General features: G+C 35.8%; 1 protein-coding gene across 1 annotated transcript in view; it reads left to right on the forward strand.

Moving 5' to 3' along the window:
* Nucleotides 1–14270, forward strand: part of LOC122807194 (aldehyde oxidase 1-like) — a 784671-nt gene that overhangs the window by 152806 nt on the left and 617595 nt on the right. Inside the window, exon 6 of the mRNA XM_044078244.1 lies at nucleotides 5625–5686. Within this exon, the coding sequence (XP_043934179.1) occupies nucleotides 5625–5686 (62 nt within the window). The remainder of the gene's footprint in view (nucleotides 1–5624; nucleotides 5687–14270) is intronic.

The following is a 14270-nucleotide window of genomic DNA, read 5'->3' on the forward strand; positions in this document are numbered from 1 at the left end:
CATGAACCCATATATATATATATATATATATATATATATATATATATATATATATATATATATATATATATATATATATATATATATATATATATATATATACTTATGAATATATTTATCTATATCCATTTTATATCTATATAAATAGATAGATATATCAATAAACACACACAACATAGAAAATAATTCTGTTCTGCAGGAAAAAAAGTATGTACACACATACACACACACACACACACACACACACACACACACACACACATACACACACACACACACACACACACACTATATATATATGGTTACTTATCTATTTATTTTTGAATAACTGAGAAGACCAGGCCGCAAGGGTCAATATTCATCTAAAACCAACTTATTAAAAAAGAAACAGAATACCTAATGAGAGAAGACAGTGAAAAGAAATATACAGAAGCCAAGCTTGTTAATAATACTGCAAGAATATCAGATGATGAATTAATGTAGAAGTAAAGTTAAGCCTATAAATATCAACATGTCTAAAAGCAATGTGAGAAGAAGGTTTTGGTGAATTAATACAAGCAAACAGACAGTAGCAAACATTAAGACTGGAATGAATGAAGAACAGGAAGTCAGAGCTAGACTAGAATAATAGTTTAATATGAAATTGCCTTTTTACAGAGGTTTGAGTGAAAGAGCCCAGCAGTAATAAACTGTTAAGAACTACATCTACTTATTAGAGAGTGGCTTATTATGATCAGGTTAAATAAAAAGGGCAAGAATGAGTAAGAGGAAATGTGGACATTCTGTGATCGAACATTACTCCTCCAAGTTAGCAGACGGTGTTACATACAGCATCAGCAGAATGAGTAACACGAAATGGGGACATTCTGTGATCGAACATTACCCCTCCAAGTTAGCAGACAGAGTTTCAGTTTCATAACAGCATTAGCAGAACGAGTAACAGGAAATGGGGACATTCTGTGATCGAGCATTACTCCTCCAAGTTAGCAGATGGTGTTACATACAGCATCAGCAGAATGAGTAACAGGAAATGGGGACATTCTGTGATCGAACATTACCCCTCCAAGTTAGCAGACGGAGTTTCAGTTTCATAACAGCATTAGCAGAACAAGTAAGAGGAAATGGGGATATTCTGTGATCGAACATTACTCCCCCAAATTAGCAGATGGTGTTACATACAGCATCAGCAATGAGTAAGAGGAAATGTGGACATTCTGTGATCGAACATTACTCCCCCAAATTAGCAGATGGTGTTACATACAGCATCAGCAATGAGTAAGAGGAAATGTGGACATTCTGTGATTGAACATTGCTCTCCCAAATTAGCAGATGGTGTTACATACAGCATCAGCAATGAGTAAGAGGAAATGTGGACATTCTGTGATCGAACATTACTCCCCCAAATTATCAGATGGTGTTACATACAGCATCAGCAATGAGTAAGAGGAAATGTGGACATTCTGTGATCGAACATTACTCCTCCAAGTTAGCAGACGGTGTTACATACAGCATCAGCAGAATGAGTAACAGGAAATGGTTACATTCTGTGATCGAACATTACTCCTCCAAGTTAGCAGACGGTGTTACATCCAGCATCAGCAATAAGTAAAAGGAAATGTAGACATTCTGTGATCGAACATTACTCTTCCAAGTTAGCAGACGGAGTTTCAGTTTCATAACAGCATTAGCAGAACAAGTAAGAGGAAATGGGGATATTCTGTGATTATTACTCCTCCAAGTTAGCAGACAGTGTTACATGCAGCATCAGCTCCCTTTTATAAGCAACAAAGGTAGAAAGACCTATAATCCCATAAAGGACATAGTTCTAGGTCAGTCCAGGGTGTAATATAAGAGAAGCCTTGATGACCAGAAGATTCAAGTTAAGATAATTAGAGTGTAGAGTTTAAAGACAAGCGCGTTTATACTGAAATGGAGTTATTTTTGCTTACTTGACACATAACAATGGTTCATCCATTTTAGACGGTGTGCTGCAAAATGTTAATTTTTATTTAATGAAGTATGTTATTTGACATTTTTAATGTTGGATTCTGCAAGCAGAGGAAGTCTGTATTTCGGTATAAGGATGAGGTCACCTTTCCCAAAAGCATAATGAAGTAACAACTTTTCAACATGAAGGATTGTTTTACTTTTAACTGTATCTGCTTATTCATATATTTCACAGAGTTCTATCCATGCAGCTTATACATACATTGCAAAAGTAAACATCAGTTTATTTTTACTTCTATCAAAACCTACCCATTATAAAATGGGTTGATCCAGAATTAAGGCAAAATCATTACAATGCTTTTCTCATAGGCCAAAAAGGAAAGAAAAAAATTACTACTTAACAAAACAAGCAACCTTCAAGTGCAAATCTCCAAACATCTACTACTTAAAGTGGTTCCAAATTTCATGTAGAAAAGCTTTTTACTTTACCATTCTCCTTCACTGTTCATCTCACCTAAAAATGTATACCTGCAGTAATTCTAAAAAGCTTACAGAAAATTATCTCTTAAGACTTAAGCACATTCTGTACCCTGCATCTCTGCTGTATATCATTAGGGACACCCCGATCACAAGGCTACAGTAGACACTAATTACTATCACCTACATCATTTAATGACTACCATATAGAAAGAGACAAGGCAGCCACACAGTGTCTAAACCTGCAACAGAGTCCAAAAAAAGCTGTCTGGCCTAGTCACTGTTTACACACCTCTCAAAAACTTCAGTTTAACTAGACAAACTTTGTCTGAAGCCAGAAGTCAAAACTTCATAGTGGACAAAGGTTGTGAGGCTGCAATAACACAGCTCTGGAACATACTAGCCAGCAACTTTACAAGCAAGTCTATAATATTGTCCTTTAGGACTTCAAGGGAGTAGCATATAAAAGCAGAACAAGCCTACGTCTCACTTAGAGACAGATAGCAAACTTCACTCTTCTTAAAAAATGCCACCTTTTTGTTATCCTTCCACTAACATCACATAAACTACTCTAAAGTAGGCATCCCAAAACTCATCAGCTCCCAGTATATCCAAATTACTTAGTATGCAGAATTCCCCCATTTCAATCAACTCAAACAGTATCTAATTCCATTGTCTCACTGTAACACCTGTTTTCTTTGTCTTTTTTATACTTTTATTCCGTCTCTGACTAATCCCAGCATTCCCTTCTAGGTGCAACACCTTAGTCACTTATTATTAGTTCAGCATACATTACTTATCAAAACTGCTATACATTTCTCCACATTTATCCTACTGTACAATAATGCACTATGCAAATGTAGTCCTACCAAATAATTTTTTCCTTTTCAATGTGACTAAATATATTTCTGATTTGTCCAAAGTAATCTTGTCATCTATAAACAAATATTCTTGTTACTACTCTTTGTTTCTGTAAGCAATTATGTGTTGATTTTTTTCTTCACCTGCAATTTTGTAACTCATACATGTTTTATAAAAAATAAGCAACTTCTGCTCGTCTGCTCATTTCATTAAAATTAATATATGCAATCTTGCTGATGCAGTCTTGCTATCTTGGTCTACCAAGGAAAAAGACCAGTGGTCAAATGGAACGCACTGCTGCTAATAAATTGCAGTAAGTGGATGAGTAAACTGCTACAGAATACATTATATTTCACCCTAGTCTACAGATATTACAACTCCCAATATGCATGTAAACATGTGAAACACGTGGGATATTCCATAAATTATGGATATTGAAATGTAAATTACAGGCAGTAAACATTCAGAACACATTATATGTCACCCTAGTCTACAGATATTGCAACTCCCAATATGCATGTAAACATGTGAAACACGTGGGATATACCATAGATTATGGATAGTGAAATGTAAATTACAGACAGTAAACATTCTGCAAGACAAGTACACAGGTGAAACAATTTGAGTGTGTTTTGTATTACATTATTTCATGTTTTGCATCTGAGAAGTTGTGAAATGTTATCAGTGTATGTTGGCATGCAATCTCAAACTGGCTTGATAGCACAGGCTACATGTAAAAGTAAACACAATACAAGTTATAGATCTTATAGACAGATGGACAACCTAGTAAACTCCAACTTTGCAGGAAACACTTTAAAAGGCCAGTGCCTGATGCAGCACCACATCAACTAGGATGTTAAGTTTACTGCTATGCATTAATGATAGCAATAAAGAGGAAATGTGAGTGCAGAAAGGTTTCAGCTGCTGCAACTTCAGAATATGTTCTGCTGCTTTATCTGAAGGGAAAATCGTGGGGCTGTTTTCATTATTTAGCATAATCCCTGTTCTTCTGCTTCTGCATATATGCAAGCCACCCCAGAAACAGGGTTGGGAGGGTGGCCTAATGGTTAAGGTTTTTACCTTACAAGCTCAAGGTGCAGGGTTTAAGTCTCACAAGGGATAATTAGCTAGGCTTAAAATGGCACACAAGGGCAGTTAGCCTAGTACTAACCTATGAACCTATAATATGTACCCACTTGGAAGCAAGACTGAATGAAGCAGAAATTAAGGTCACTAGTAATTATTGTCAGCGTTCTGCAAGTCTAACTAAAGCAGATTGCATTACTGCATGTATTGTAATGACAGCAGAGATGGTATGTCTCCAAGACCATGATGGGAAAGAAGAATTTTAAAGAAGGTATGCAAAGATGATTCAATATCTGGCCAAAATATTATATGAGGAAGGCCATGGCTCATCCATGTGAATGCTGATAGGGCAGAATTAAAGTCTCCATATACATAATAGTATGGTGAAGTTGAATAAATTATTTATAAACCAAGGATTATTGATTGAAATAGAATGGAGGAACAGGTGTTTGCATTATGAGAAAATAGGTATTAAAAAGAATAAATGATAAATGCAGTAGGTTCTCAATAGATGTGGTGAAGGTAATGCTTTTCTTTTCAAAGTGACTATATGAATTAGAAACTTCAGAGATATAGTAACTCAATAAAACAGAGATTAGGTTGAGTCTGTTGACTTTTACATCAAGCAGATAAAGTGACCATTTTGTGTTATCTTCCAATTTTGTCTGTATCGCAACACAGCTATAGTTAGGTGACAAAGAAAAGGTGCCCTATGATGTTATTTATATATAGAACAAAGTGTCTTGAAAAATGTTGCTGTGCTATTGAATTACACTTTATCACAGAGCAAAGACATAAAATCAACACAAGGAAAGTGGTATTAAATGAATAAATAACAGATGAGATGTTAGAATTATAAATTGCTAATATATGCAAAAAAGCTGTGAAAATATTATCTGTGTCAGATAAATATGCATGAAATACATTTGCTTAATTTTTGTTTAAGAATCCATGCTAGACCTTGCATAGTGTGTTCTGAGATACTATGTGGTAATTAAAAAAGTGCTACTAATAGATGAGTGGTATAAATAAATTACTTCAAAGTAGACAATTGAAAAGAATTCATAACATCTTCAGAGATTAAGAATATCAGATAATAACGATTCCATGACAAAGCATGACACCAATTAACATGAAAATTACATTAAAATGTTTAAAATAGAAAAATAGACACTTACATTGAACAAATAGAAATTAACATTTCAGAAACTGTAACATTTCAAACCAGTGTTATTTCTGTTATTTCATTCTAGGGAATTTATGCCGTTGTACAGGATACAGACCCATCCTTGATGGATATAAGACTTTCTGTAAAGTAAGTTAATATTCTGAAGCTGTAAACATTAAATGTAAAATAAGGTCCTACTTGTCAAAATGCTGCTTTTAGTCCAACTAGCAGGTAAGTTGTTGACTTATAATGCATCTTTAATAAAGATTTTATTTTTCATCTGCAGCTCTTTTTACTAATTTTCAACAACCACTAAGTATACTTAAAGTATATATTATACTTATAGCCCATAAGGCAATGTTTTATTTAGGTTAGCACACCAGTAAAACTATATTTTAAACTATATTACCCAGTGAACATAAGAGCTAGGAGTTTAGATTATCAATGTAACATGGACACTGAGTTTTAATAAGGCTACACTATATCCACTTATTCATCTGGTTATGCAATGTGCCATTACCTATTGATGAGTAAACTGCATAAGCTGTAGCCTGTGCCTTCTGCCTATGTTATGTCTTTTCAAAAATGACATTGTGTAACCTCTTTCTGATTTTGAATTATCTAACCTATATGCACAGAGGATGTCTATAAGGCTCAAAATACGTAGGGTAGTACTGTTTGTGTAATGTTAAAAACTGCAACTTTAGAACCTGAGGAGTGGGTGAATTTCAAATTTGAAAAATCATAAAGTATTATTATATGTTGTTTAGTTCATGGCAACTCAGCTTAAAATCAAAGGGGCCTTCATCTGCAGTATCACTGCTCGAGCCTTCATCTGTAGTATCACTGCTCGGGCCTTCATCTCTGGTATCAATGCTCAGGCCTTCATCTGTAGTATCACTGCTCGAGCCTTCATCTGTAGTATCACTGCTCGGGCCTTCATCTCTGGTATCACTGCTCAGGCCTTCATCTGTAGTATCACTGCTCGGGCCTTCATCTGTAGTATCACTCCTCGGGCCTTCATCTCTGGTATCACTGCTCAGGCCTTCATCTGTAGTATCACTGCTGGAGCCTTCATCTGTAGTATCACTGCTCGGGACTTCATCTGTGGTATCTCTGCTCAGGACTTCATCTGTGGTATCACTCCTCTAGGATTTGTGACTTCTTCCTTTCCTCTTTCAGCTGCTTTTTTGTTTAGAAGACTTTACGTCATCATAGTTTTAATGATACATGCGTGATAGTGCTGAAAATTTCTTACAGATTAACAAAGTCCTTTAACAACTATTTCCTGTGCTTCTATGAGATATCAGATAGACAGGAGAGCAATATATTCTATATTTGATGTATTTTGGGAGAGGTTTTCTTCTGGATTCATAAAAGGCCTTTAATTATTTCTTATTGTTTTTAATAATGGTTCCTTTCTTTTTTCTTTTTGAATTTGTACTGTAAAACTTAATTCCCTTTGCTTTTGTTTATTCTGGCTACTGATGTTTGCCTTACTTTTTCTCTAGCTTCCCAATATTTCACCTCCTGCAGAGTGGGGCTTCAATGTAAGAGTCTGGGATGAAGGTTGTTTATTTTATCTGGTGTTGTGGCATGTGCATTAATAACATGTGGGAGAAATGTACTTTTTCTCTCCCTAATTATGGTAGGGCTTAAGCACAAGCAGATACATTGTCTAAGCTTATTTAAGTCAATACTCCTTCATGCCAAGAAAAACTTAATGCACCCTCTTAGCAGAAGTTTAAAATATCCTCTCACAGACATAATGAAGTAAGACCTATAGAAAAGTGTTTATTAAATTGGGTGCTCTCCAGTTTTGTAGCATTTGCTTAAAGACAGGTTTTCAAAGGCTGCATATTATTTTCTATCTAAATGAATTATGCATATGTTGCATTTAACTGAAACATACATTCCCCTTCTAACTGCTCTTTGCAGGCCAAATTCAGAAAATCTTGTGCTTAACCAATAAATCAACGTATGCCTTGACTGTGACTAGTGTTTGAAAGCTCTGCAGACGTCATAGAAGTGGACCTAAAACCTTAAAGAGCAAAAATTCCAAATCTATGAGAAATCAACATTGGTTTGGTGAGAGTGTTTCAAATGGGATAAAAGATAATCCACAGACAGGAAGAGCCGAACCAAAAAGCACAAAGTGCAGCTTTACTGAACAACAAACAGGTCAATAAATCAAGCGCTTTCACCAGGCAAATACCTGGCTTTCTCAAGATAAAAAGTAGTGTGACTGAAAAGTTTAAATACTTAAGCATCTGATCACATGGTACTTAATTAGTTCAACAAACACCCACTTAAGAAGGCAGTTAATTAGTAACTGAACTCAGTGAGTGAAAAGTATGCATATGAAAATGCAGAATAAAAGTTCAAATAGTGAAAACACTAAAAAATCATTAAAAATTATTTAAAAATCATTTAAAAATGATGTACAAATGTGTGCATAAAAAATCACAAATGTGTAAGATAAAAGACATTTACTAATTGTAACAAGAAAATCATAGCCTAGCCCTTCTCAGCTTTAGTACACTGGATATATTAATGGCCTCATTGAGACCAGGGGATTTTGCAGCATTAAGTCTAAGCTGCCATAAAAGTTCTTTATATTCAAGGCGGGCTTCCCAGTCACCTCCTCTGGCATCCTGGGTCACCTGTTCAAGAACCATAAACTTAAGTTTCATGTTAGGGCAAGAAACTAGATGTTTAAAAAAAGCATTAGTGTCCTTCTTTTTTGTAATGTCATATTGATGTTCATAAATTCTTTTTCTAAGGGGTCTCTCAGTCTTAACATTATCATATAATGTTAGTAAGGACGTACTGAACTACCTGGATATATCAATACAGAAGGACTACTGTAATCACACCTTTAAATCCAAGGTATTTAGGAAAGCCACCTTTTCTAATTCATACCTTCATTTTGACAGTGGTCACCCATTTCACCAGAAGAAGGGCTTGGTTAAGGGGCAATTCATTTGTGCATCTAAGATGTCTAGCACTGATGAATATTTTCTTGAAGAAGTTGAGTTTTTAAAAACTTTTTAGAAAGAGGTTACCCTGCCTCCTTGGTTAACAACATGGCCCAAGAAGTGACAGATAATAGACAAACCAAGTATTTTCCGCTGTTAGGTAGTGGCTTTCAGCAAGTTGAGCGGTTTGAGAATTTGGAATACTTTAACTTGCATAATAGTTTTATTCACACATTTTCACAGGATTCCCAACTGGTGGAACATACAGTGCTTAAACACTGGCCACTTTTGACGCTACATGATGACTTTAAAGGGATAATCCAGGAACGTCCCATATTTGTGACTAGAAGGGATATTAACCTAAAAGGGTTATTTGAAAGAAAGCATCTATCAGATTCAAGGCATTGTTCCCCTAAACTTGGTACCTATAAATGTGGGGCATGCAAGCAGTGTTCCTTTATCATGAATGATAGTTCTTTTTATCTTCCATCTAGAAAATTTAGATTTGACACTGACCGATATTACAACTGCGGAGCAAAAGGGGTGGTGTATTTAGGATTATGCACAGAATGTTGCAGTTTCTGCATAGGGAAGACTGAGAGACCCCTTAGAAAAAGAATTTATGAACAAGAATTTGACATTACAAAAAAGAAGGACACTAATGCTTTTTTTAAACATCTTGCTTCTTGCCCTAACATGAAACTTAAGTTTATGGTTCTTGAACAGGTGACCCAGGATGCCAGAGGAGGTGACTGGGAAGCCTGCCTTGAATATAAAGAACTTTTATGGCAGCTTAGACTTAATGCTGCAAAATCCCCTGGTCTCAATGAGGCCATTAATATATCCAGTGTACTAAAGCTGAGAAGGGCTAGGCTATGATTTTCTTGTTACAATTAGTAAATGTCTTTTATCTTACACATTTGTGATTTTTATGCACACATTTGTACATCATTTTTAAATGATTTTTAAATAATTTTTAATGATTTTTTAGTGTTTTCACTATTTGAACTTTTTTCTGCATTTTCATGTGCATACTTTTCACTCACTGAGTTCAGTTACTAATTAACTGCCTTCTTAAGTGGATGTTTGTTGAACTAATTAAGTACCATGTGATCAGATGCTTAAGTATTTAAACTTTTCAGTCACACTACTTTTTATCTTGAGAAAGCCAGGTATTTGCCTGGCGAAAGCGCTTGATTTATTGACCTGTTTGTTGTTCCATAAAGCTGCACTTTGTGCTTTTTGGTTCGGTTTTTCCTGTCTGTGGATTATCTTTTATCGTGTTTCAAATGGGAGGATTAGTCTTTCAAGTCAGGAAAAGGAAACTTTAACAGAGTTAGACAAACATATGGTACAGGAAATAATTTCATTTATATGTTGCTGAAATTCAGTTGGTTAAAAAGTCATAAATAATAACAGTCTTCTGCCACTGCTGAATACATTTAGGCTACTCACATTTTTGAAATGGATTAAGACCACTCATGCCCCTTAACCCAAGACAGATTAAATCAACTCTAAGTTCTTTCCTCCATAAGTAAGTGTAGCACATTGCTTTGGAGTACATCACTATTCCTCAGGATCCTTCTGAACTGTGGCCATTTTGACTTTCCAGATGGCACCCCCCTCCACACACACACACACACACACACACACACACACACACACACACACACACACACACACACACACACACACTCTCTCTCTCTCTTTCTCTCATTGATCCATTGTTTTTTTTAAGAGTCCCTGGTAAAATATAGGAATGATATTGCAGATCACTCTTTAATGTTCTCTTTATTTTTTAAGGACAAGTTCATTATATAAAACAACTTAGATGGTATAGGGGCAAAGACCAATAATAGGACAAAACTGGACAAAAGCCTTTATGGAACTTTTCTGTACCAGAAGCAGATAGATAGATGGTGATCTGAACATATGGACTGCTATACCAACATAAATAGTGTGAAAGGCTGTCTGAGTCCATTTCACAGCGTAAGATTAACACAACCCCAAATAGTCACCATGTTTGATGACTCTTAATATAAAACAATAAAAATAGTAGTAATAAATAAAAACACAGTTGTGATAACTAAAAGGAAACTTTATTGAGCCACTTAAATGAAATATGTGTCTTTGTATACTGAACTATTTTTAAGAGCTGTTAACTTCTTTAGCTCTATGTTCATGACCACTAACATTAAGCTGAAGAAGCCATTTTTCTGTTTTCCTCTTAATATGCAAAAGACATTTTGGAAATTCTAAATGTGGACCAAATACAGTTAAATTGTAAGATATGATATGACTGGTAGCAAACTCATGGGTCAGTGTAAAGGGAAATATAAAACATCACATGAAATGTGAAATGCAGAAAGATATAGAAAAAGTTCTGATTAAGGGCAGCCTATACAGAAAGGGAAGACGCTTTCTTCTTCATGCTTTGCCCTCACACTAGCAAACTTAAGGACTATTTGGATTGGAAGGAAGTACTATTGAGGTTACATTGCGGAAGAAGACTTTTACTTTTAATTTTTTCTTGATTTATCAACACAATATTCAACCAAATGAACAATAAATTAAACTCTGTTTCAGGAATACAAGTCATAATGCTAACAGTGCCATGTTATACCAAGCAGATTTAGTATAAGTGATTTTCGAGGGGTGCCATATCCAAATTGAATGTAAGTTACTAACACAGCAGTTGCTTTGTAATGGCAATACATAATGAATGTGGTGTCATTGCATGTAAAGCTTTATAATGGTAGTACATAATGAATTTGATGTAAAAATGTTCTACCTTGTATTGATGCTACTGCAGGAGAAATTTCTGATTTCCTGATGTGCAATGAAGTCAGAGCTGATCATTTTGAGGAAGAGATGTCAGTGTATTGTGTTTATATCATGCTATCGAAAGATTAAAATAGCGAACACTATTTCATCAAACCTAAAATATCTAAACCACATAATATCGAACATTCAGAATAGCAAATTTTTTCCTTGGGAAAAAATTTGCTGTTCCGAAACACATACATACAACACAAGCACACCTAAAAAACATCAATCCACACACATACTCTTATAATCTTACAACTAACCCTACACTAAACTGTACATACACTACTATCTACCCACTTATCTTAAACCAAACCCTAACCCCAAGGTCCATCACTATCACACACTCACCTAACCCGTGCCCTAACCCTAACTCACTTAACCAGCCCCTAACCCTAATTCACCTAACCTGCCCTAAACCTAACTCACCTAACCCGCGCACTACCCTAACTCGCCTAATCCGCACCGTAACCCTAACGACCACACAATCACACACTTACCTGAACCTGACCCGTAACTTTCCACGACAGCGCTGAAAATAGCGAAACCACAGAATCGGCCAACCAAATTCCTTCCCTAGGAAAGAATTCGGTGTTCTGCAGCCTCGCTATTTTTAGCTTTTGCTCAAAACGGGTCGATATTAGAACATTCGAATATTTAAAACTTCGATGTTCTGATATAGACCCAGTGTTTTTATCTGTAACAGGCCAAACCACATTCTTTATAACTACCTTGCATAGTAATAAAACAAAGTTGTAGATGGTGCTGGTTTGGTTTGAGGATTTCATAGAACAGGGCAGTATATTCATCAGGGACCAGTACTTTATTAAGTAAGAACGTAAAAATCCCCAGAGCAGTTGGAGTAATGTTCTCTGAAGATGAATTTTGGTTCAAGATAATGCAATAATGTGAGGAAAATGGAACTGTTATTATAATATTTCACTGAGAGGTAGATGACTGTAGCTAAGGCAAGGTGTCCTTCTGTGTTACTAGACAGCCAGTATTGGGATTGACATAGGGCCGGCGGAGGTTTAGACAAAATTTTAGGATGAAATCACCACTTGTAGCTGTCATCTCATGAGGAAAAGTGCCTGATTAGGTTTTACCCACATGGCCTGCGATGGAGACCAGTGGGGGAGGGGGTGAGAGGCGTGACACATCATGAGAGCCCTGATGTTAATGTACATTTCTTTGTCTAGCATAAGGATCTTGAATGAGTTACCCATGGAATGGTGGCTCATAGTCTCACCCATTTCTACTCAATGAGGGCTTACTTCTTTACCCGAATGTGAGCAGCCACATGTCTTCACCCTCTCACCCGGGGAAGCATTATATCTGATATAACTAGAAACGAGCTCTCAGGTTAGTAAAGGTGATTATAAAGAGGCTGAACAGAAAGCTGAGTGAGTGGGTGTGAAGTAAAAGTTTTATCATTAAAAAAATATTCAAATATAATCCATGTGGTGTTATTTGAGTTCTTTATGACTTACATGACAAAATATTGACTTTAATGGGTGGTTTTCTTATACACAAGAGGCAAAGCAATTGAAAGCCCCCAGTATGAGATACAATTACTGTACTATAGTGATTTTGGAGAGATCTATTTAGTAAGGACAAGGTGCATATTTGAGCTGAAAATGTTCTGCCTTTTATGTGGTGAAATAGTTCACAAATCTCACTGTTAAGCCATCTAAGTCTCAGTTAAGTGACATGCAATCCATAAATGTTACTGATGATTGTTTATCAGGTGATGTGAACTGATTGGATACAGTTCACAAAAATAATATATAATTCACTTTTTCATGGACATCAACATTGTTACATGTTAATGTGTGAACCTCCCTAACTAGATTGGAATGTAGACAACTCACATGAAGTCAGCTTTCTTGAATGGACAAAATACTCCGAAAAGCAGCTCCACCATCAGTTAAGAATAATTTAAAATAAGTTGCTTTTCTGTTAGGGATTTCATCTTCCACACATTCCTGTTGTTTACTCTAATGGAGTCTGGAGACAATGCACATTTGAGGAGAATACCCTATGAGAGAGAGAGAGACATGCACACACACACACACACACACACACACACACACACACACACACACACACACACACACACACACACACACACATACATTCATTTCTGATCAATTATATGTAAGTATTAGCCCATTGAATACAACCTCAGGCTTTCAGCCATACTTTCCCTACTTAACCCATCAGCTATGTGTGCAGATTACTACAAGAAGGGATATAGCAAATAGATTATACCTCTCAACTGTCCAGATTTTCAAGGAATGTCTGGACTTTTACCTTGTGTTTTTAGTCTGTTCCTTATAAAATCAATATTTTTTGTGCAAATCAGTGAGGATTGAATTATTAAATACTGATAAATGTTTGAATTTCAGACTTTATATCCTTAAAAAAATGCATTCCAATGCAAAACCTGTTATTCTAGCAACTTTATAAGTTTATAAGAGCAAGGGCCTTGCCATCCCCCCACATTATTTTTGATTTTGTCCAGATTTATTCCTCCAAGAGGCTGAGTAGTTTTAAATAGGAGGCTAGGTGGAAGGCAAGAAATGAATACAATAAAAATGACTACTTAGTTTTTAAATTAGGAGAAAAAAATGTGAGTGCAATAACTTGCTGTTAGGAGGAGGTTGGCTGTGCATTAGATATCATTTGCAGTGCATTTGATAAAAGTTACCCATGATAATTTTGTACTAATACTGTGAATAAGCATAAAATTAAAGCGATAGCTGGTTAACTGGGCAAAGTCAAGCAACTGTCATCTGCACAAAAACTGTATGCTCCTAGAAGATGATCTTTTATACAACATTTTCTGCATGGTGGTCCTAGTGTATGAGTCGCACTGAGGAAAACGTGCTGCTCTGTCTGGATTATCTGCCATATCAGTAATACTT

Source organism: Protopterus annectens, chromosome 7.part0, assembly GCF_019279795.1.
Source record: "Protopterus annectens isolate FY-2018-M chromosome 7.part0, PAN1.0, whole genome shotgun sequence".
NCBI lineage: Eukaryota > Metazoa > Chordata > Ceratodontiformes > Protopteridae > Protopterus > Protopterus annectens.